The following is a 23,966-nucleotide window of genomic DNA, read 5'->3' as shown; positions in this document are numbered from 1 at the left end:
TTGGATTAATTACTGTATAGTTTCTACTGCAAATCGAAAAGAAAAAATCACACATTTAATGCAATTAAAATTTTTCTCTATCGCATTCTTTCATGATGTCTGACCCTGTCACTTCAACTGGCCGTTTTAGGGATTTGAGTTCTCCAAATTTAATTACATCTCAGGTAGACAGTAGCTGTGATGACCAACACGATAGTAGAGAGATTATTTGAAGTATTATTTCAAACATGACATTTATTTTCAAATCCCCATCCATCCATCCATTAATCTTCTTAACCCATTATCAAATTGTTGAATAAAATTTATACTTATTTTTGAAAGCTGCCATTCTCAGTAAAAAAAAAAAGAAGATTAAATATGTTTTTTTCACACAAATAGAGATTAGCTGGTGAGCATTTACTTGCTAAAAGTGAGACATGCAGGAACTAAAAAGATGGTGAATACTGGATTTAGATTCAAGATGTATATAAATATTAATGTGAGTCTTTATCTGTTGGATGTGGGAGGGACCACATCAGCTTAAAATGTTATGATACACTATTTAAATGTTAGTTAAAAAATATATCAGTGATTGCAGTCCTAAATGAGACCTACCCCCACATAAATGTACTTCAGTTTTGCGATCAGAAATCTTAAAACAGTTGATAACCTGTGCAGTGCTGACACTCCACACTTTCCAGTAGCAGATTTACCGAATGTTGGGTAAAGTGAAGTAATCCATAGTTTCACCCTGTAGGTTGTATATACTGGGATGTTTTTGGCTGCTTTTCTCAGCTTTGATAGCATGCTAACTTGGGGTGACACCCCCCAGGGTCCCTCGGGGCAAATGGAAGAAAAATCTCACTCTCACTGTAGCTTCTCTGTCCACTGACATTACATTATAGCAGTTCATGGCTGCTGCAGACACAGTTGCACTGCAAGTACTGAGCTTCACAAACTCTTATTTCACAGTTAAACTGATGAAGTAACTTCTTTTAAGACATATGTTAATCATTTTATTCAGTTTATAATGGTGGTCAGAAAGTATCAATCAGTAAATGCAGAGGAATGTAAATATAGCGACAGTGAGGGGATGAGATATAGCTATAGTTTGTGTTGTTTTCTATTTCCTTTTTTTTTCTTTCATTTTGCACAAGCCTTCCTCCAAACTCTGATCTCTGTGACCTTTTCGATGTGACCAGGTATCCGCCTGTTGGATGGCTCTGTGACGGATGCCATGGAGGCCACAGCTCTGACCTTCAACATCCACTTCATCGACATCTACGTCTGCAGTTGGGGCCCGAGGGACGACGGGGCCGAGATGGACGGGCCGCAGAGCCTGACAGAGCAAGCCCTCCGGCTAGGAGCTCACAAGGCACAGCTTTCATCTCTAAGTTCACACTGCTGTCTGTCAGATGTAAAGCCGACAGTCACACTGTCAGTGGAGCTGGGATTGGAAGGACAAAATGTCGAGTGTTCAGATTTCCTAGCCAGATTTAAATCCTCATTTCCTTATTTATTTATATCGTACGGAGAGTACGTTCATGACACGTACTGTAACAAAGTCAAGCTGCTACTTTTGCCACATAGTCAGACTGCTCCAAAACAGACTAAAAGTTTCTATTTGTTTTGTTTTTTAGATGAATATTGCAGGAAACTCTATTGATGGCTAATGCCAGGCTGTTTGTGTGTGTGTGTGTGTGTTGTGATCCAGGCCTCTCATTTATTTGGTATTCACTTCCCCTACATGTGACTATTTTGGTTTGTTCATATAGACAGTGAGAGCATGACCTCCCACACAAAAAATACACTGATCAGCCACAACATTGAAACTAATGACAGATGACTAGAATAACACTAGTCTTCTAGAGACCGTGTTCTTCTGGGATATTTTGGATCCTGGCATTCACAGGGACATAATTTAAACTTAAAGAAAGACGGTTATAGCGATCATGGCGTTGCCCGCTGGTTTGTAAAATCCAGTTTTGAAGCCTTCACATGAGCATTTTCACAGTCACCATGTTGGTATTTTGAAACCAGATGTGACAAGCACGGTGACTGTGAAGCTGCACTCTCATTGGCTAATGACTTGTGACTGACATGTCATATCCTGGACAATTCTCCTTTCTAATATGTAGATAACCCAAATTTAGGAGCCCATAACCCATAAACTAATCAGGAAAGTGTTTATAGAGATCAGGACAGAGAGTTGGTTTTCCATAGATTTCCATGAGACCAAACCACAGGTTTTGACCCCTGGTGGCAATGAATAATAATGCAGGGTTAAGATACTTGCCCACTGGCTTCATGTCTTTTTATAGTGCTAGAGGCTACATCTTCTCTTGTCTGTCAAACTTCTTCTTGGGTACTTGTAGATTGCACTGCTGTTATTAGATTCTGTGTTTCCTGTTCACGTCTTCCATGTGCTCTGGTTTTCTCTGTTTGGCTAATTCTTTACCGCTCTGGAAAAGTAGAAAACTGCTTTTAATTATATTTCCTTTGAATGAAATTGAAAATCCAAAGTGCCTGTCACCAAGGCAACAACGTCAATGTCCAGTATCACCAATTCATAATTTAGCTGAAATGTTATTCTCTTCAGCAGTAAGTCTAATTTCTAAGCCAGTAAGGGATTTATTTACACAAGTCTTAGTTTTAAGCTTCAATAAACAGCACAAGAAATGTTTATACAGCTGCTGCACTACAGTTTTTTTGGTGCCATAAACCAAGATCGAAGAATAGAATTTAAGCACAACTTCATTCTTGACTCTGGAAACACAGTTCTATGATAAAATGTTCAAAACACAGTTTGCTTACTGATTTTCAAGCATATGTGAGTAACTTTAATCCTGGTTCCTCAGGTTTAGGTGTAATTTTTTGGGTTCTTAAAAAGGATTATCATCTTCTGAAGACAATATTGCAGTAAAAGTGTGCTCTTTTAGCAAACTAAGGGTTAAGGATGATAATGGTAACTTCCTGGTTTGAATCTGGATGAGGCCTTTTGTTTCAAATGTTTCCCCTTTTCCACAAGCTCTTTCTAAAAAAAGAACGGCTTAATATGCCCCCTAAATTACTAGCTGCCCCTCAGTTTCAGCATTTTTTTCACAAGTTAATGAGCCTGATTTTCAGTGGTGTACTGGCTTTCAAGATCAAGTGGACACCACAGAAAAGATATTTCTTAATTTATTCTTCACTGCTTCAGCTTTGAGTTGTTTTGGTCTTAGTGATGCCCTGTGAGAGCTGCTCCTTACACTGTCCTTTGTGAAGGTTCATGTGCTGATGCCTTTGAGGAAAAAATAGTATTTGAGGAAAAAATTTAGTCACCTCATGAGGCATTAAAAATGTTGCATTAAAAATACCTAAATTTAGCACAGGATGCGACAACACCAAAAAGAAGACCATGTGGGTTGGACCATGGACAGTTGGGCAGTAAGCAGCACATAATCTCATTATAATGTGATGGTATTTTCATTACACTGGGTTCTGCTAAGGCCTTTAAACACCAGACATGTAAAGTTTTGTGAGAATATTTTGACTACGTGAGTTTGCTGAATGAATCTGCGGCATTCATTTTTTCAGCCGGAAAAAGTGCACTCATAGCTCAAATTTTGCACCAGTACTGAATATAAAAATGGTAAAATAATATTGTTTTAACTTAGACACACAGCAGGACACTGCTCTGGGTCATGGCTCTCTGGAATGATTTCTCTGACTCCTCAGATGTGGTCCCAACTCTGGGAACAAGAGCTCAAACTGTCCCAGTTGACATCCTGAAATATGTACGTATGCGATCGGGATACAGCTTCATATTCTGGATCAAACCATGAAATTCTCCCTGCTGCTGCCTTCTCTTGAGAACTGTAAGAATCTTGGTTTTAGCCTTTTCTTGTTGGAAAACATCGAGACTGAAATTTTTTTTGCAGTGCATTTTTTGAGAACAACTTTTCACAAAAAGCCAAGCTAGCATAAGCCAGCAATGGACTCCTATGACTTTTGTAGATTGTTGTAGCAATTTATCACATCTGGCTAGTTTCATCATCAGAGTGTGTTGTGAATGCAGTACTCCCTTTACCATGTATATAAAAAAGTGCAAGAAAGACTAGTCTGAATTCAGGGTACATGGGTTTTTATACATACAAAATGATAATACATTTTACAGGAACAAACTGTCCATGTTACATTATGATAGGAAAAATAAAAACAGTACTACTACCACATAGCTGGAGTAACGGTATGTTATTGTAAAGCTTGCATTGTGCTTTAGCTTTCAGTGCTAGAAATTAAAGGAAAGTTTGTTGCAGTAATTCATGCAAATTACTTTTTAAAAAAAAAAACCTATCAAAATAGCTACAAAGCAAACAGCTTAAAAGATATTTTATGAAAGACTTACATATGTTGTACACATAAAACAATAACAGCTTTTCCAATAAAACATTTGTTGACAACGTTTGTTTTAGATATAAATACAGTTTTTTGTTAGTATGTGAGAGCTTTCTTTTTTTCATTCTCTTTGACATCCCACTGTTTGTTTTCTCAGGGCCGAGGTGGGAAGGGCAGCATCTACGTGTGGGCGGCAGGTAATGGTGGAATGCAGCATGACCACTGCGGTGCAGATGGATTTGTTAACTCCATCTACAACATTGCCATCGGCGCCGTCACTCAAACTGGGAAGCCCGCCTTCTTTGGAGAGCCCTGCCCTGGAGTGATGGCCGTCACTCTGACAGGGACCAGCGTGGGAAGCTCATTACCTTTGGTTAGTGTGTGTGTACCTCCCAACACATCTAACAACAGTATTTATCATTAATGAGTGTATATACAGTATGTGTATGTGTGCACATCAGTGCCAGCAGCCCTGATCTTTGGCTCTTGTGAGCTGTAAGAAGCCTGTTAAAGAGCAGCCACTGGTGTGGTATTTATAGAGACTTGCCAAATGACCTAGGTGACTGCTGGGCACACACATGCAGACACGCAGGAGCCAACGAGTGTTAATTGGAGGTAAAGTGTGGCTGTAGTGGCTGAGAAAGAGAGAGGAAGAAGCAGAGGTGTTGATGGCGGAGGCAACACTGAAAAGCCAGGAACAAATCCAGCGCCAGCTCTAGGGCTACAGAAACAGAAAGGCCAATTTTATCAGTGTGATATCACCCTCGTCTGCAGGGAGGTCTGCCCTTTACCACCTCACATTAGAAGGTGGTTAGACCAGAATGCAGTTGTTTTGTTACTGTTAAATTGTGTTGACGTGTTCTAATGACAGAAGAACCGCTGTTGACACAGTAGGTGCTATAGTGTGGAACCAGTAATGGCTTAATTAGCTGCAAACAACTCACATGCACCTCCCCTTTACAGCATATATACTGGTACATGTAATATAATATATCATGTAAAATTAGTTCCTTTGTGATTCCTCCAGGTGACTGTGACCAACATTGGTGATGGATGTGTCACACACTTTCCAGGAACATCCAGTGCTGCTCCGATTGCTGCAGCGATTCTGGCTCTTGCCTTAGAAGTAAAGTGAGTTTTTTTTCTTCCTACTTATTCTACAGTCAAATAATGATATAAAATTGAATTTCGTATTGTGTTCATTTATGTAGGATTAATTTTGTGCTGCCTATATAGTGAATCCTAATAACACCTGCAATCATCAGATCTTTCATTTAGCACCCCCTGCAGGTCACATGTTCACTGCTGATTTGTTCATCGATAGCTCAGGTTAGCAACAGGCAGACCACGGTCCAGACCCAGATGCTCTTATTTACGAATCTAGACATATTACTACATTTTGACAAATTTTTTATAATTATTTACGGTATGGTTATTTTAATCTGTGCAAGGGTTAAGGTATTTACACAGGAAATACACAGACCAATCGTGTACATTCTAACTTATCTCACATGATGCTACTCAGCCAATGAAATCATTTATTCAGAGCATGTGTGAAAACAGAAAACTCCAAGATGCAGAAGTCAGATGAAGTAAGTCAGGAAAACAGATAGGGAGCAAGAAGAGGTTTGTCTGGAAACTAATTGTTAAACTATGTTATTCATTTTTGCTTGTAAACATTATTTTACTCAAAATAGGGAAAGAACATTTTATTATTACTTTAATATTTTGTTAATAGCAGCACACATTGACATGTTGTTGAATCCTACTTTATTTATTTTACTTTAAAACCAGTTAAAACCCTGGAAACAGACATTAAACTGTTAGACTACTTTCAAATATATTACACTAAATTATCATGGAAATGCATGATATTTCGGACCTGTGTTTGAGGACATTTTCTCTGACTAGGCCTCTTTAAATTTTAACTGAATGCTGATTTACAGAGGCCCAGGCCCAGTCAGTATGTCCTGATGACGTTGTGATCCATTTACCCAACATCTGAATTTGTTCAATATCGGTAAAGGCATTGCTAACAACCTCTTTTAAAGTCCACTGCCAATTAGCAAATGCTAACATGCTAACACTAGAATTTTTTGCTTGTGTAAACATTGCCCTTGCAGATATGCTAGCTGGCTGATGTTAGTATGTGGCAGAAGCACTGCTTTACCATTTGGAAATCTCACAAAGCCAATATTGTTGTCTTGACACTTGCTATATCATAGACAGTCACATCTGTATTTGTGCGTCACAAACATTGTGAACACACATTGTGAAACTTTATGGTATTTATGTTTGAAAATAGGCTGGTCCATCTCACAACTGCTGAGTAATGTAGTAAAAATTGTTGTTGGTGTGACCGCCAGATGGTGTCAAGACCATATGCATAATATTCTAAAATAAAAACAAAGGATTAGAGCAGGGCGATATGACCAAAAATATTTATCATGATATACATTTCAAAATTTGCGATAATGATATAACTGACAATATAATTGACACTAGACAAAATACTTTGCAACTCCACAACTTTATTAGTGCAACCCCCCCTCCCCCCCAAAAAAAACCCATCAATGTATTTTCACTTCAACAAGCAGCTGTTTTTTATGTGCATTGAAGTTACATAAAAATTTAACAGTGCAAATGCAAATTCCTTGCTGACAGTTTAACCAAATGGCATTTTCAGTGGAAATTGGCCGACATATCCTCAACATAACTATGTATAATATCCACAAAACTTAAAAAGAGGTTATACACACACAATACGGTAATACTATGTTGAAGCACAGTACATATCACTCCGCAAAGCTCCTGCATACGATAGCCGTAATGCTCCGGCAATCCATCAAGCGGTGCGGCTTCGTAGCTTAGCAAAGTCGTACTAAAACATTTGACAGATGTTCAAGCGCCGTGTACATAAAATCGTTTCGAGGTCAGTAAACACAACCAGAATTCATACATAAGGCACACAGGATTATAAGGGGCACTGTCGATTTTCAGAAAAATCAAAGGATTGATTAAGTGTGCCGTATTTTCCTAAAAACACAAAAAACGTAATAACGACGGCCCGCTAGCATGCGCTACCAAAAATAGTGCTTTGTTGTGTATCTGACGGACGAAAGCTAAACCAGTTCCACACCACTAAAGTTGCAGCATTTTTACAAACCAATTCTGGTTCATCTGTTTCATTCAACGATCCGCTTTCGCTCTTCTCATTCTCCGCCATGCTTTTTCCGCCATGTGCGTATGAAAACAAAGCCACTGCACATGCGCGTTTTACCCATATTCTGTCGCGATATTTCATTTTCTTATTGTTGCCCAACATTATACCGGTATTACTGTGAATGGTATGATATGGCCCAGCCCTACACAGGATCATTATTGCTAAGGTTTGGTGCAGTTAGGTGAAACTTTTAGCTTTATGTCAAACAAGCAGTTTTTTTTTCTTCTTTTCATTTATTTTGTTAGTCATTATTTCTATTATAATAGAATCAGTTTTGTATAAAATATAAAGTTTGTGTCAAATTGCCTGTTTGCACTGTTTAAACGTTCAAAACAAAGCTGGGGTTATTTATTTATTTTATATTAATAATTTTAACAATTCACCAAGTCATTTAGTGGATGATTTTACGACTAAAAGAAACACATAAACAGATATTAACAGTGTTCTGTTTTGTTTTTCTACATTAAAATTCTACACCTCTGATCCTTTCCTACCTTTTTCCCCCCTTGCTCCCTTCCTTTTCCTCTATTTGTTATTTTGGTCCCTCCTTTGATGTAGATCATTATTTTCTCCTACGCATTTGTTTTTTTTCCTTTGTCTGAATCTGCAAATTTATCTCCTCACTCTTTTTTCTTCTTCTCACTCCTTTGTCTTGCCTGCCACTTCGTACAATTTCCCAAGCCCCCTTATTCTTCATCCCTCCTAACTCGCCAGCTGTCGGTGTGGCCTCGAGCCTGGTGTTTTGTGGTGGTATCGGGTGCGTCTACGCCTCCTTCATGTTATAGATGGTACTAGAGGCCGGCTTTACTGCTCCAGCTGTCATGCTGCAGCGTTCTCAGTCTCAGTCGCTTGGCTGTAAAATGGAGCGCGGGTCCCCTGGGCGAGACGACTCCCAGGACATTACTGTTAAAGGCTTTGTCGTGACCCGCTGCTACTGACTAAACTATATATCACCTCTCTTGCTCAGACCAACTGCATTCTGCTCACGTCTTTATGGAACTGGGTCCTCTCTCTCACTCTCTCTGTATATCTTTCTTGCTCTCTTTCTCACATTTGCTCTTTCTGTGTCTCACTCTTTCTCCCCTCAGATGCACACATCCATATATTCTACTATGCTCACTTTTGCACGTTCAAGAGTATTTTTATCGTATCTTCATTAATCAGATACAACCTGTCTAATGTATAGCATCCACAACTTCCTGTGCCTTAGTATATGCAGACAATTTGTATGTAATGTGTATTTACACTGTATTGCCATCACATCCCATTCTTCATCCATAGGATGTTGACCAACCCTTTTTAATTACTTCAACTCTCTGGGAAGGCTTTCCGCAAGGTTTCGGAGTGTGTTTATGGGAATTTTGACCACTTTCCCAGAAGCACATTTGGTCGGTCAGACACTGATGTTTCATGAGAATGCCCAAAGGCGTTTTGATGTCAGGACTCTGTGCAATCCAGTCAGTTCTTCCACACCACATTTGCTCCTCCTTGTCTTTATGGACCTTGCTTTGTACACTGGTGCGCATTCATAAGGGGCCATCCCCAAACTGTTGCCACAAAGTTGTGAGCAAGAAATATCAAAATTGTCTTGATATGCCAAAGCATTAGGAGTTCATTCCACTAAGGGGCTTAACCAAGCTCCTGAAAAACAACCCCACACCATAATCCCCCCTCCACCAAACTCCGCACTTGATACAATGCAGTCACACAAGTAATGTTTTCCTGGCAAACACCAAACCCAGAAAAGTGTGAATCCTCACTTCAGAGCCCACATCTCCACTGCCCGAGAGTCCAGTGGCGGCGTCCTTTACACCACTGCATCTGATGCTTTGCATGGCGCTTGGTGATGTTAGGCTTGGATGCAGCTGCTCAGCTATGGAAACACATTCAATGAACCTGTCTACGAACCTGTTCTTGAGCTAATCTAAAGGACACATGAAGTTTGGAGGTCTGCACCGATCGACTATGCAGAAAGACTGCAAGCTCTACACACTATGCGTCTCGGCATCCGAGCGATGCTGGCCACGTGACTGTTGATTAAAAGTGTTTAGCCTGTTGGTACACCACTGTGCTCCTGAAATATCGCAACCAGTGCTGAAGAGATTCCCATGAAATCTGGTACAGACATGCATAGTTCGTAGAGTATGAAGGAGGCTCTAACATAAGCTGGCTAACACCACTATATGTTCAAGTTAGCAAAGTATTTATTACAATGCACAGAGCTGCTCGTGTCAAGTTGCAGTCAGTCTTTATAATATGAGGCAAATCTAGCCACAGATGAAAGTCCTTGATTCAACTGTCACCTCCACTATTAACACACATACCATCAGTTTAAACCTTTTTTTTGCAGATTGGCTCATTGTGAACATATACGCAGGGTTATTGATACAAAATCTACCCATTACTGCTGCCTAATAATGATTCTATGCCTCTGTCAATCACTCTGTTATCTCCACCTATAATTGTCTTGAAACTGCACTCCTCATGATTGATTAATTGTTTTCCTGGAGTCGTGATCTTTTTTTCAAAAAAGAGATCATGACTGTCAAAAAAACAAGACTGGCAATACAGAAGATTTTCTGCTGGCATTGTGGTGATGCACTCTCTTAAGTACTGATATAAAGAAGCTTCTATGGATTGCTTTCTGTGCTTTCAGAATAGCCTTCAACTTGTTCCTGTGTCAAGGTGTCAGTGTCTATGTTGGCCTGTCTGCCTGTTTTGCCATCCGTCTCCCTCCATCCATTTTGACGGCTGTCCAATGAACCATGAGACCAAATCAATTCTTCACTCATCCTGTTTGTCAGTCTTTCTGTCTGTGTTTGTTCACTTTATCACCGTGTCTGTCACTTTATCTCTGTTTCTCTCAGTCCATTTATCAATCTGTCTATCCATTTGCTCACGAGGAGATGGACATTGGGCTTTGCTGTGATTCCACCTCCTAGTTTGGACATGCAGTTGTCCACCTTTCTGTCCATCCATTTCAAGTTGACTATTTTGGCTGTCTAGAAAGATGGATTGCCTCCTCTTTAACCCGAGTCATACCTGTTCTGAGATCAGATCAGATCAATTTTATCATTTAGCTCCCTTTGCTCAAGTAAGAACTTATAAAATCTCTTAAGCACTTTTGTCTCTTTGGGCAGTTTAGCCATCAATGCATTGCAGCTCTAGGTGCTTTATGGCAAATATGTGCTATTTGTATTATCCAAAGTGAAAAGGAATCTTCATCAGAGCACAATGTGCATTATTTACATTTAGTACAGAAAAAACTCAGGGTGATTTCTTTGACTTCATTTAAAATGACTAAACATTAGTTACAGCTAATATTGCCTAATGTATGATAGCCATGTGTTGAATTTTGATAATAGCATCCATCTGGAATATAATGGCATTCGATCAGCTGTTTTATTAGTGTATTCTCTTTGGATAACAATATTTCTGAAAAGTTGGCGTTTTATAAATGTTGCTTAGACAGAAGAAAAGCATTGTTCTTATGGTAAAGACCACAAACAAATGATTATTATGTATCTAATCAGCTGCAATATAACAGTTTCACTTTGGACATGAAAATTATGTTCATCATTTTCTAGAATACTTTATCTTCCCTTTTCCAGTATTCTCTCTTTCTGTCTGTATCCTTTGAATTGTAAAGACAAATATTATAAAACCTTCTCTCTGGGGGGTTAAGGGGTAATCAGCCTGTATTCTTATTGGTGCACATAAAAAAAGTGAATCCACTCACTCTAATTGGTCTTTACTTAACCAGTGTGCCACATGCACAGACAGACACACACACACACATACACATACACAAATCCTCAGCAATGATATCGCCGATATTAATGCCTACCAGCAAAGGTTAGTGTCATCTATGCCCTCTTACAAATACATACACAGCAAGAGGTGATTTTTTTAATGACCTACATGTGACGATACTGCTATTATACATATTGTAAGATACGTGTGGGATTAACATGCTTATAAAACTCATTGGCCTTATAGACGATACCTTAGATAGCCTGGCTGTTTAACATGCGAGTCACATTCATGCTTAGCTTTATTTCATTCACACATCACTGACAGGTTTTTGCAACAGAGAGGATTTAATCTGTTTTCTGGGCTGCCATGCTTTTTGCGATCATACAGTGCTCTAGTCTGTTCAGTCTGAGTGGAACATGAATGTGAGTACCACGCTTTATGTATTGCTATGAATACTGTTTGCTCAGACACAAAAATGTCGTCATGGTGTGACTAAAGGAAAAAGCTGGCTGATGACTATATAAAAAACACCCAGCTTTTTTTCCAAATAGTTCCTTTCATATTTCAGTCTGAACCAGCCAACTGAGTAACTAACTAAGAGACCAACATTGCCACCTCTACATGACTAAAAACAATGACCAGTGTACTAACTTTAATCAAGTTACATTTCTGTGAAACGGGAAAACAAAATTAACTATTAACACCTTTAAAACAACAACAACATACTTCATATATTTTCCCACAATTTAAAGAGTTGGTCATTAGAAAATATGCACGCATACATCGCGCATACAATATTCAAAGCTGGGAGCATATACATATTGACTATACACTAGAAAAGGAAGCAATGAATACAGAGACAGAGATATCTTTGATACAATTTTATACGTAAAAGGATTTTATTTATGTGCAAACACACATTGAACAGTATAATTCCCCAACTTGTTATGCAAAGGTCCAAATATGCATGTTAAGCATATTAGCCGCTCATCTGTTTATGCGGCGTAAACACTCGCGCGCACACACAGAGAAGTATAAATCACACAAACACAGACATACATACGCACTGGTCATGGTTCTTGCAATCATACAAGCACACACGTGTACACATGTACCCATTAACCACAGAACTCAGGGCGACATTAGTGGAGTGTGTTTAAAGGAGATTGCGGGCATGCAGTTATTGGACTTTGCCTAATTGATAAACCCATTAGTAACACTTGTTCAGATAACATGGGAGGAATCTCAGTCTGCTCACAGTCACTCCAAATGGGTTCACTTAGGCTTAGAGTGCAGCACATTAAGAGAAGATTACAGAGCGACGTGGAGCTTCTTGCCAGTCCACGCCTCGCTACTGTGAGATTAATAGAGATGAGCTAAAGACAGTGGCAGGGGTAATATTGGACTCTGACACTCCACAGGGTGGAGACAGTGTATATATATGTGTGTGTAACTGTTCAGCAGTTGATGTGTTGTATCTACGTTTATACGTTTCTCTGTATGTTTATACATCTGCGTATGTTTTTGGGTCATTGAGTTAGACTGTGTTTCTTATATTGTGTGAAATGTGTCTGTATTAATGTGTTTGTGTGTGTGTGTGTGTGTGTGTGTGTGCACTTTGCTCCTGTTATGTGCATTTGCTTGTTTATGTGGGCAGCTCAGTGCTTCTCTGCAAATCTATATCTGCATGTGTGTTAGTTTCTCTGCTTTTCAACTAGAGCTGTGATGTAGCTCTGCAGATCTTAATGCGAAGTGTCCAAGCAGAAGATGTGCCGCCTGGGATGAGACAGTGAGGTTTTAAACTGCTACTCGTCTTGTACCAGCACATTACACCCTGCTGGCTAACAAGCTCCACTGTTAGTGATTTCTCCTTCAGTTACTGCTAACATAAAAAGAAAAGAACAGGAAAATTGCACATGCAGAGCTTCTGTAAAGCGAGCATCAGGGTGCATGCAAATGCTTCAGTCTCTTTCAGCTGCAAATACGTCTATGATGCATGATGGAGTGGAACCTATTACTTTAGAGATGGAGGTGATAATGGTTAATGTTTGGCTACTCGCCATGTTTTCAATTTGAGGTTTATATTGAGAAATAGCCCAACCACCAATGAGTGGATAGCCATGTAATGTCTTACACTGAGCACCATTTTTCAGATTGACTTTTGTGGTTTAGGATAGATGAATTACTACCTAAATATACTGACAGATTTGATGCACACATTTGTGAACCCATTAGTTTTCATCAGAGGTCAAAATGAGGCCAAAATTTGAATGTGTCTCAACTATAATTCTTCCACCAAGGCATAAACAGAGGTGGAGATCGTGATAATTGCCATTTCTTTGACTGACTGTATGTCAGCAGGATCACACAAAAACTTACAAGCCAATTTAATTGGAGAGAAAGAAGCCATTTTAGTATGAGACATTCAGTAGTGATTGGTGTAGTTCATTTAAATTGGTTGATTTCCTGTCGTGGTCCATGCATGCATGCTCCACAAACTTTCAATAGGGTTGAAGTTGGGTTTTGAGAAGGCCAGAAGCGCAAGGTTAGCCTGCTTTATCCATCCTAAAACCAGGTTTGATGTCTGTCAGCGATCATTGTCCTTTTGGAACACTTTATTGTGTTTAAGTTTTAACCGTCTAGCTCACAGATGTCGAACTCCAGGCATCTAGGGCGGGTGTCCTGCAGGTTTTAGATGTAGATGTAGATCCTCAACATGTCTTGAAATTTTCCAGAGGCCTGAACTAATCATTTGATTCAGGTGTGTTGACCCGGGTGTCATCTAAAAGCTGCAGGACACTGGCCCTCGATGCCTTGAATTCGACATCCCTGATCTAGCTGTTGATTTGAGGTGAAGTTGAGGACTTCAGACGTAGTCCTCCTCCTTTATTATTCCACACACTTTGTGCTGTGTACTGAAAGCAAACTAGCGCCTGAGTATGATGCTACCACCACCATGGTTGATAGTTGGTACAGTGGTCTCAGGTTCGAAAGCCTCACGTTTACTCCTCCAAACTTGTCTTGTCCCTGTGGTCAAACAGCTCAATCTTTGTCTCAGCTGATCATATAATTTTCTCCAGAAGGCTTTTGGCTTGTCCGTGTAGAGAGCTGCAAATTTCACTTCAGCTTGAAGATGTTGGTGTTGGACCAGGAGCTTCTTTCGTGGTTGGTATCTTCTCAGTCTATGGCGATGCAAAACTCACACACGGGATGCAAAGCTGCTCCAACAGCTTCCAGTTCATGGCAGGCTTGAGCGTCGGTGGTTCCAAAGTCATTCCTTAACATCCTAATTCATTTCCTCTCATCAAAGGGTGACAGTTTAGGTCTTCTTCTAGATCCTCTTTGGGGAAAAGTAATAACAAATCAGAATAATTTCTACTTGTTTGATATTGGAATTAGCTGTTGTTTAGAAATGGCTCCATAAGACCACTCCATCTATAATTCTCCTTGTGTGTTTGGATATATTTGACTATGTATGCATAAATTTGACCCTGCTTGGATTCAAGAAGATCCCAAATGATTTTCCAACCCAGTTATTAATTTTTAAATCCATAAAGATTTGTACTGTACAGTAATTCTATCTTTGAAAAAAGAACAGTTAAAAAAGTAATAAAGGCCCAAATTTACCATGAAATTCATGTTTATGATGAGGGTGAGGAGTATAAAAAAACACCATTACAAGTTACAATGTGTTAAGCTAAATTTGTAAAATTGTGTAAATCATAACTCAGATGGGAGTTGTAAAAATATTATTGACTGATCATGCAAAAAAAGATATAGTCAAATCAACAAGACGTTCCTTTATATTGTGGGAACATGAAAGTGACAGATTTTTGGAAAACTGACAGTAAAATAATGGCTCTATTCATCTTTTCTCCTCTCTTTCCAGCTTACAGCATTTGAAAGTATGGTTAAAAGAATTACATAGCTTGTGCTCCCTACAGTATTTCATTTTCAATGCTTGTTTACTGGAAGAAAAAAAAAAATAGTGGAGAGTGATGCTTCTAAATGATCGAGAGCTGACATTGTTTTCCTCTGGGTCTTGCTCTCTCTTGCTTTCTTCACCCCTCCATCTTTCTGTCTCCTCGATTGCCCATATTTGCCGTTCTCTCTCCGGGCTGGACACTTTGTCCTCACGCTCCCTGTCTCCTTCTCCTCATGCCAGTCCTTCTCCTCCTCCTCCTCCCCCTCCTCCTCTCTGCCTGGGCCCAGTGTGAGTGATAAATTATTCGTGGGCATGCTCGGAGGGCCCAGGGCTTCTCATTCCTGCACACAGAGGACTAGCATTGATCCAGCCTGTGGTTCAACTTAATTGGAAACCCAGTTATACCAGCTACAGACACACTCGCGCACAAAAACACAGCGCGCACACGCATGAACATGCACTTCCAGACACTCCACGTACAGTAAAGCCACATTCAGACACACATATGGACTGTTGTATGGTAGAGTATTACACCTGTGTGTAGATGCATGTTTGTTATACATGTTTAGTGTCAACGTTATTACACAAAACACACATATATGTCTCGTTTCTTTTCTTAATGCTTTGAAATGCTGCACAATTAACATTTTTAAGTGTTTCACATCAGCTGTGTTTTACAGCAAAAATACTAAAAAACCCAAAATTTCATACAAGTGCGTATTGTATCTAAAATACAAGAATAAGTAGGTAAGTATACACACAGACACACGCACAAGCACACACTTTTTATTGCCACTAAGCCTGCATTCTAAGCAGCACTAAAGAGGAGTAACAGTCCACAGTGGAGCAATATGGAGGCCCAGGTTTATCGATTGGACTGAGACACTGACTATCATACAGCTAATAGATTACATCAGACACATCGAAGCGGCCCAGTCAATGAGGCCTGATCCTATTAACTGGGGATTTGTAAACAGTTGTGTGCTCACTGTGATGGCTGCTGTGCTGCTTTGTGAGCCTTGGCGAGGAGATGACGGCTGTTAGGGTTTGAGGGGCTGCTCGTATACAGCCGCACTCTGCCCCCGCAGACCAGCGATCACTCGGCTCCTCTATTCCGAATGTCGCAGTTTAGCTCACAGAAGACGACGCTGTCAGCAATTATAATTTCACACTAGTGAAAACAGCTTCGACAGAGTAAGATAATCCATGACAGGAAACATGAGTTCTTCCCCGTATTTTCTTAGTTTGTTGTGTACGAGTTGTCGTATGTTTGTCCTATGTGCAGCAGAAGTAATCCCAGCATTCTTTTCGAAACATTTCAGCTTAAAGGCTTAAAGTCAGAGCGGCATTTAAAAAGAAAAAAAAAGTTGGGATTAGTTCATTTCAGTAGAATCAGGTAAGTGCTGGTGTTGTGTGCAGTCATCGTGACAGAGTTAAAGCTACAAATACAATCTTTAGGAAAGTATGTTAACTGGAGAGCTTTGGTATCTGCCTAGCAAACAACAGTCAATCAGTTCTCAGTCCCAAATCAGGACACTCTGTTGGTCAGGGTCAGCATCATGTTCTAACACAGCAGGTGTTTCCAAAGTGTAATATAAACTCTATAGTCAGACAGAGTTCAATAGGAGTCCCTCTATATCTGAAATGGACACCATGAGGCTCCAATCAAAAAGTGCCCTGCTGGTGTTTTTACTGATGTGGCACATTTAACTGTGACAACAAAACTTGCAGATTGGAGATGTTTTTCTTATAATAAGCAGTTAATGCTGTGAAAGAGAACTTTGTTTTTTAAACTTAATAATGAAATGTGGTATCTTCACTCAATAGTGACTGAAAATTCAAGTTATAAACAAAAGTAAAATCATGGTCCCAGACAGGACGCTCGTCTTCTGGCTGATTTTCATGTAATCACCTGCTTTCTGTATGGTAAAATAGTAAACAGTGCTGTGCTTGCTGGAAATAATGATAAAGGTACATCAAAAAGAATGGGATGCTATCATGGTACCTGTTGCCTTAAAGTATGACCAGAAAGGCTTCTAGGCAGGAACAGTATGTGATGAGTCCAGAGATGAAACAGCATATTGCTGCTACCTTGACATCTATTGTATTTCACTACCTAGTCCTTCACTATAAACGTCTACTGCAGCCTGTTTTGCAAGCTAGCACGAGTAACGGTTTTATCTATGCTTTTTTGATTTTGTATATGACATTTGTAGATAATAGCTGATCGCATTTCTGGTGGGGATGCACCAAAGTGTACATTGGTAATAGCGCTGTTAAATGGCATCAAACCAGATATGACATTTACTCACTGCAGTAGCAGTCAGTCTGCAGTTAAATGCTTTTCTAAGCGCACTAAAAATACAAAATAGTAACAGCTTCAAAAAGAATCCCCCTTAGACTTTACCATGTTGCTGTTACTTGATGCATTTCAACTTTAGGCAATGTTTTCCCACAAATGTTTTTGGTTAAACTCTATGTGTGAGACTGGCTGCATCCATCCATCCCTTTTCTCCCACTTATTCAGTTCAGTGTCACGAGGAGGCTGGAGCTGCTATAGGGTGATAGGGGACAACTTAGACAGGTTGCCAACACAGAGAGGCACCAGTAATCACATTCGCACCTATGGCCCGTTTAGAATCACCAGTTGAACCTAACACCACTAACTGTGGACTGTGGGAGTAAGCCAGAGTGCCCAGGAAGAATCTACACCGACTCGGGGAAAACATGCAAACTCCACACATAAAGGCTGTGGATGGTGGATTTGAACCCAGGACCTTCTGCTAGGCAACAGTGCTACCCACTAATCCACTGTTCCACCATACAATAGGTGGTCAAAAATATAAATACATCTAGGATGTCATAAATAATTAGTGGATTTACTAGAGATGTTGGCAAAACTTAGTTTTGAAACCATCATTAACTTGTATTGTTCTACTTTAATAGTGCTTTGAACTTGTGGCAACTAAACTAAAAGCAGTGGAAAGAAAGAAACACACATCTAGCATTCCTACAAAGAGCTCCTGCAGGGGGAAAAACCCAGCCACCTCTGTCTGAAATAAACCTCACAAGTTAACAGCTCAGTTCATCTTAAGTCCATTACAGCATAAGCAATAGTTCTGTTTAACCAGCACTATGGCGGATGCTGGTCGTGGGGTTTTCATATTAATTTCGTGGCCTAAACCTATTCACACGTCCCTTCAGGGGCTGTGCTGCAAAGAGGAGTGAAAACACTGTGAAAGAGAGAGAGAGCGGGAGAGAAAGAGAGGGAGATAGCAGCACTGCGCTCTCAGCCTACAGTGTGTTTTTAAGAGCAAAACGACTTTTCCAAAATAAATAGATCTGTGTCGCTGACTGCTAGGAGAGAGAAAAGCCCTCGGTTCAATAATTAATTCCCGAGTCGAGGGTTTTGGAGAGCCGCTGATTGGGCTGATTTTTTCTTTTTTTTATTCTGTTATGATACAAAGGAGGCCGTTTGAAGTAATTTGTCCCAGAGAGAGCAGCTTGGAATACCATACATGCTTTGATTTAGCAAAGCAAATTTAATTTTGTTTGCTTTATGCAAACCAGCCGGGGCCGCGGGGCTTTCTCTGATTCCACCAGAGGGGTGATGGTGGTGGTGGTGGTGCTGATGATAGAGGTGGGGGAGTGCACACAACAGAATCACGCTGCTGCTGCTAATATATAATACAGACCGCACACTCGCACACAGATACGCACGCACACGCATGCACGCGGTGAGCAGCAACAGTTCAAAAGTACAAAGCTTACACACCACCCCACGCACACACGCGCACAGTCCAATCCCTTTGAAATCAAAGCTTAAAATAATTGTTTGTGCGTTGTGTTTTGTTTCATTCTATCCGTCTATTATTAGTGTTACTGGTATTATTCCTATCATGTTGTTTTAGCTGCTTGTTCGTGCTGCTTGCCAGGGTTTTGTTTTATGCTGCTAATGAAAGCTTCTCTCCCCGCTTTTGTTCTGCTTTATTTTTTTCAAATACGTGAATGGAATACATCTGTTTATATCTGCGACTGATATTTCCCAAGATGTCTAACACCCAGCAGCACAATAATGAAGAGGCTACTTGTGGGTTTTTTCCCCCTTTTACTTTCCAAAGGCCTTTTTTTAAAAAAATCTCCACGTCTTAGTGCAGATTTCGCCGTTGACTGAGACGTTACACCTTAGCGCGGAGCCGGATGCATGCATGATGTGTTGCAGTTTTATCATTAATGATGGGAGAAATTAGCTGTGTAGTATACCTTTAATTACCTTCCTTCTATCCTTCTGTACTGGAGAAATGAGTGCCTGTGTACAGATGTTGAGGCACACAGCAGAAGCGTTTCTTCTCAGGAACAGGAAAAAAAAAAGAAAAGGTGTTCAGAATGGGTAGCCAAGCGGTTTTCTTATGCTCCATTCAAGTCATTTTCTTAGGGAACAATAATGAGTGGATAAAGCAGAAAAACCCAATTTCCTTTATGCTTTTTATATCCTGAAAAAGCCCTCATTGACGACCCTTTGGTCTTTTGTTATAGAAAACTGAGCTAATATCCTCCAGCTCTCTGCACAGTTTAAAGGTCTTAATTGGATTCCATTAGTATATTGCTTGACATGACACTTGAGTCCGCTCCATTAGAATTCCCCTGCCCGGGATTAAAAAGAAGATTTTTTCTACATTCGACTCTCTTGGCTCTTTTGTTAAAGTCTCATATATTCTTTGTTGGATTCACAGTTTTTAGTGACACCATTATTAAAAATGTAAGCTTGACTTTAAGTAGGTGCTTTTATGTCTAGAGGACCTGCTATTAAAGGTATGGCAGCGTCTCATCGCGGCAGTTTATGTATCAATAAACCTTTGCATTAATACAGTGCAAGCTTTACATGTGGGCCTGATAAAGTGTGTTGTACGCCCCATAAAACCGTCCTCCAGCTTTTTTCTGCACAAGACTGGAGCGCTGAGCTCCCTGCAGGTTTCTTTTCAGAGTATCACACAGAGTTGAAGTGTTTCCTCTGTGGTTTCAGTCGGTGTAGAACACAGGCCGAAAGGAAAGATGCGTTTGATGATATTCTGTTTTATGTCTCTTGCCCTAGTCCTGAGCTGACATGGAGGGATGTTCAGCATCTGATCGCCAAGACAGCAAAGATCCCCGACCCTAAAGAGCCTGGCTGGAACATCAATGCAGCAGGATACCATGTTCACCATAGGTACCGTAAAACATGCATGCAACACAAACATGTGGCGTTACCACTGGGATTAGTCCCAGCAGTCTGCCAGCATCTCGCCTACTTAGCTTACTAGTAAACTAATTCATGTATTAATCAGTCGCATTAATCATTAGGTCTATAGATTTTTATGAGTACATAGCTGAAACACTTGTTTTTTCTTACCCCAAGGTTGTGCAGACGGCACAGACTTTATAAAATCATTTCTCCAGTCCAAGAAAAATTGCAAAAATATAACCCCCATGGGCGTCGTAAGGACCTTGAAATATTTGGTGGTGGGTGGGGATGGCTCTGCCCAGCCCTGAAATTTTTTAGATTTTCACCCAATAAATTTTTAAGCGTATATATGAGAAAAATGAATGTAGTAAAGGTTCCTAAGATGGTTCCCTAGCATAAAGTGTAAAAAACAAAACAAGTGCAGTCTAACTTCCCTTTCATCTTCATTGTCATGTTTATTTCCAACAGTAAGAGGAGAACAGAAGAATTATAGCCGTGATGTAAATAAAGCAGTCATAGGCTTGACTGCACGTTGCCAATACTTCAAAATAAAACTGACCAATCCGGATCTCCCGAGCTTCTGTTTCTCTTGTGCGACAACGGCCCTGTTTGAGCTGTGACGAAAATGAACTGTGACAAACTGCGTTAACTCTGTGTGTTATCTATCTGATACCCTCCTCTTCTTCACCTCTCCAGGAGCTCTTTTTGGTGTCTCATCTCTCTGTGACACTCCTTATCTGCTCTGCTGTCTCCTCCTCTTCTCTTCGCCTCCTGATTAGATTATAAAATGTTTCTTAGTCAGTTTATTTTATATGTAGATAGACAAAAGGCAAATGTTGTCTTTTTCTTCTGTATAATCATATGGAAAAGGTTTCCCTTCATGATGTTTATATAATACAAAACCACTTCAGAACCTCTGAGCTCGATTGGCTAGCATAAGTGCTCTCTTGTTCATGAACCTCAGCTTGTAGATGACTCATCTGCTGCAACAGCAACAGGAGACAACGCCTCCCTCACCTCCTCTGACCTCACTTGCACCTCATTGCCTTATACCTCCTTTTTATGTTTTTTATTTTTAAAAAAGGGTTATTATAACTATTGACATCAGCTGCCAACAATGACTCACTCAGCTCTCTCACTGTTTTCAGATTGTCTGTCCCATTCTCGTCAACACAATATCTCGAATTTAGCATCAACAATAACTTGTATTCAATGATTAACTAATTACATTCTGGTTGCCAGCATCACTATAAATATTTCTGGCAATAGCCTATAATTACCAAACTTCAAATAAATATTCAATAGGAAGAACAGATGACATCATATATCCACTGAATGATTTAAATAGTTTTGTGCATCTCCTGTGGCAGATGAATTGTACAGTCGCTTTATCTGTAAATATTCTCACTCTCCAATATTTTCCTATGTAACAAATATTTTATTTAACTAAAATGTGTTATCTGGCCAAATAATTTCATTAAATTCATTTCAAATCAATTTAGTTATATTTATATAGCACCAAATCCCAGCAACAGTTGCCTCAAGGCACTTTACATTGTAAGATGAAAACCCTACAGTAATACAGAGAAACCCCAAACAATCAGAAGGCCCCCTTTGAATAAGCACTTGGTGAAAGCAGGAAGGAAAACCTGCCTTTTAACAGGAAGAAACCTCGGGGAGGCTCAGGGAGGTTTTTAATTTGATACCATAAGTGCATCTCCTAAAAATGGGTGACCTTAACCTCAAGGTCAGAGGTCAAGTTTTCTGAAAATCTTCTGAACATGATAACTCCAAAGAGATGTCATCTGGGCTTTCCAAATTTATACCATTGGTACATCTACTAGGAGACTGAGGGGTAGCACAGGCGGTATCAGTATTTTGGAATTTGTAGTGTGAACGATTAGTGACCTAGTTTCAGTTACTAAAAGTTGATATCAAATTACTGCGGGCAACGTGGTATAATGAGAAGTTGTAGCTGCTGTCAAAGGTACTAAAAATGTAAAAGTTTGTGCTGCTGTTGTGTAACAGTCATATTTGAAACTTTCTGACCTTTTTCTGCATATTTGTGAATTCAGAAATTCAGCAGTATTTCTTCATTTCTAAATACTTGTTTTTACTGCGGAAAAGCAAAGTAGTTCAAAATCATTATCTCCTACTGCCTGGGATTGAATAATTTTAATTAATTACAGTTATTACCGGTGACTTTTTGCCTCAATTGTAAATAACAGATAAAAAATGCAGATGAACCATCAGCTGCTGCTTTGTAGGATAACCATTGAAAACATCACTAAAACTTTGAAACTGCTATATTCAGAAGGGCATCCTGCAAACTTGTCAGTCTCTATTTAGTCTGGGGCGTTATAGATACTTATGTTGGCCAATGAATCTATTGAGCTATATTAGAGAAATTAATTAATCTATTAAGTGGTTAGGCTCCGATGACCCATCATGGCAGAACAGAATCCCAATGATGATAAGGTTTAGGAAATGACTTCCCTGAAAGCTAGATGTTGGTGGTGGTGGCGGCTTGGATGGAGCTTTGAGAGACTCGAGTAAGGCAGAAATGAGGAGGAGGTGGGTTTCACAGGTAATATTCTGAAAGGGAGAATGTTGGAAGAGCGCTGAGATTTAAAGCACATATAGTGGAAGCTCATTGGCTCAATGAAGGTGGGCAAGAAGATGATTGGACTAGTGTAATGATGTCAGCATTGAGTTTGATAGTGTGGGAATGTGGAGGTGATGCAAAGAACAGTCTAACAACTGAACATCCGGGAAAGCAGTCAGGTGAGTGATTACAGATCTTCTTTTTCTGAAACTCCACACAAGCTTCATATTCAAAGATGGCAGCCAGTCAGTTAAATATAAACTGCTTAACTGATGACTGCATTTCAGTTTTCAGGTTTTCTTCCACACTGTATGGCCGACTGCTCACGTGCAGTATTTCACCTTTAGGTTTGTGAATATAAAGCTCATTTTGATTCATTGAGTATTGATAGTCTTGTCAATAGTTTTACTAGCATGTCTTTTATGTTTGTGCTCTTTGGGGAATATACTTAACCGACCACTGGGGATTTTTTTTTTGTACTGCAACAGCACAAGTGGCCTCTTGGAAACACTGACAAGAAGGTTGAGTAGCAGCATCATGTCCAGCTCTCCATGTTTCCAACCAAGCTAGCAAACCAAAGAGTAGAAAAGAAGGATGAGATATATTACCCTTGAGTCTGGAAGTGAAAGTCTGGAAGTGAAAGTCTCACTCATTTTTGTTGCACTACTCTGTCTTTAATTGGCATGAAACTAATCAGAGCAGATATAAATTAAAATCTGATGCTGTCCACATCAACTGCATCAGAGAGCATAAGCTTTATTATTATAGATGGATTACAAGCCAGATGAGAATTTTCACTCTGCCTATTGGCCAGATGTGTCTGGGGTGGAGCAAGAAAGGTAAATATAATAACAAAGTGCTTTTTTTTGGATTGTTAGAA

At 39.8% G+C, this 23,966-nt stretch overlaps 1 protein-coding gene across 1 annotated transcript in view; it reads left to right on the top strand.

The window, feature by feature from the left end:
- LOC102794715 (furin-like protease kpc-1) overlaps positions 1-23,966 on the top strand; it is a 201,978-nt gene that overhangs the window by 124,823 nt on the left and 53,189 nt on the right. The window contains exons 10-13 of the mRNA XM_035909559.2: positions 1,182-1,354; positions 4,514-4,729; positions 5,384-5,487; positions 20,353-20,466. Coding sequence (XP_035765452.2) covers positions 1,182-1,354; positions 4,514-4,729; positions 5,384-5,487; positions 20,353-20,466 — 607 coding nt within the window. The remainder of the gene's footprint in view (positions 1-1,181; positions 1,355-4,513; positions 4,730-5,383; positions 5,488-20,352; positions 20,467-23,966) is intronic.

This window comes from Neolamprologus brichardi, chromosome 11 (assembly GCF_056152115.1).
Source record: "Neolamprologus brichardi isolate AB-2024 chromosome 11, ASM5615211v1, whole genome shotgun sequence".
NCBI lineage: Eukaryota > Metazoa > Chordata > Actinopteri > Cichliformes > Cichlidae > Neolamprologus > Neolamprologus brichardi.
This window is presented reverse-complemented; position numbering and strand designations above follow the sequence as displayed.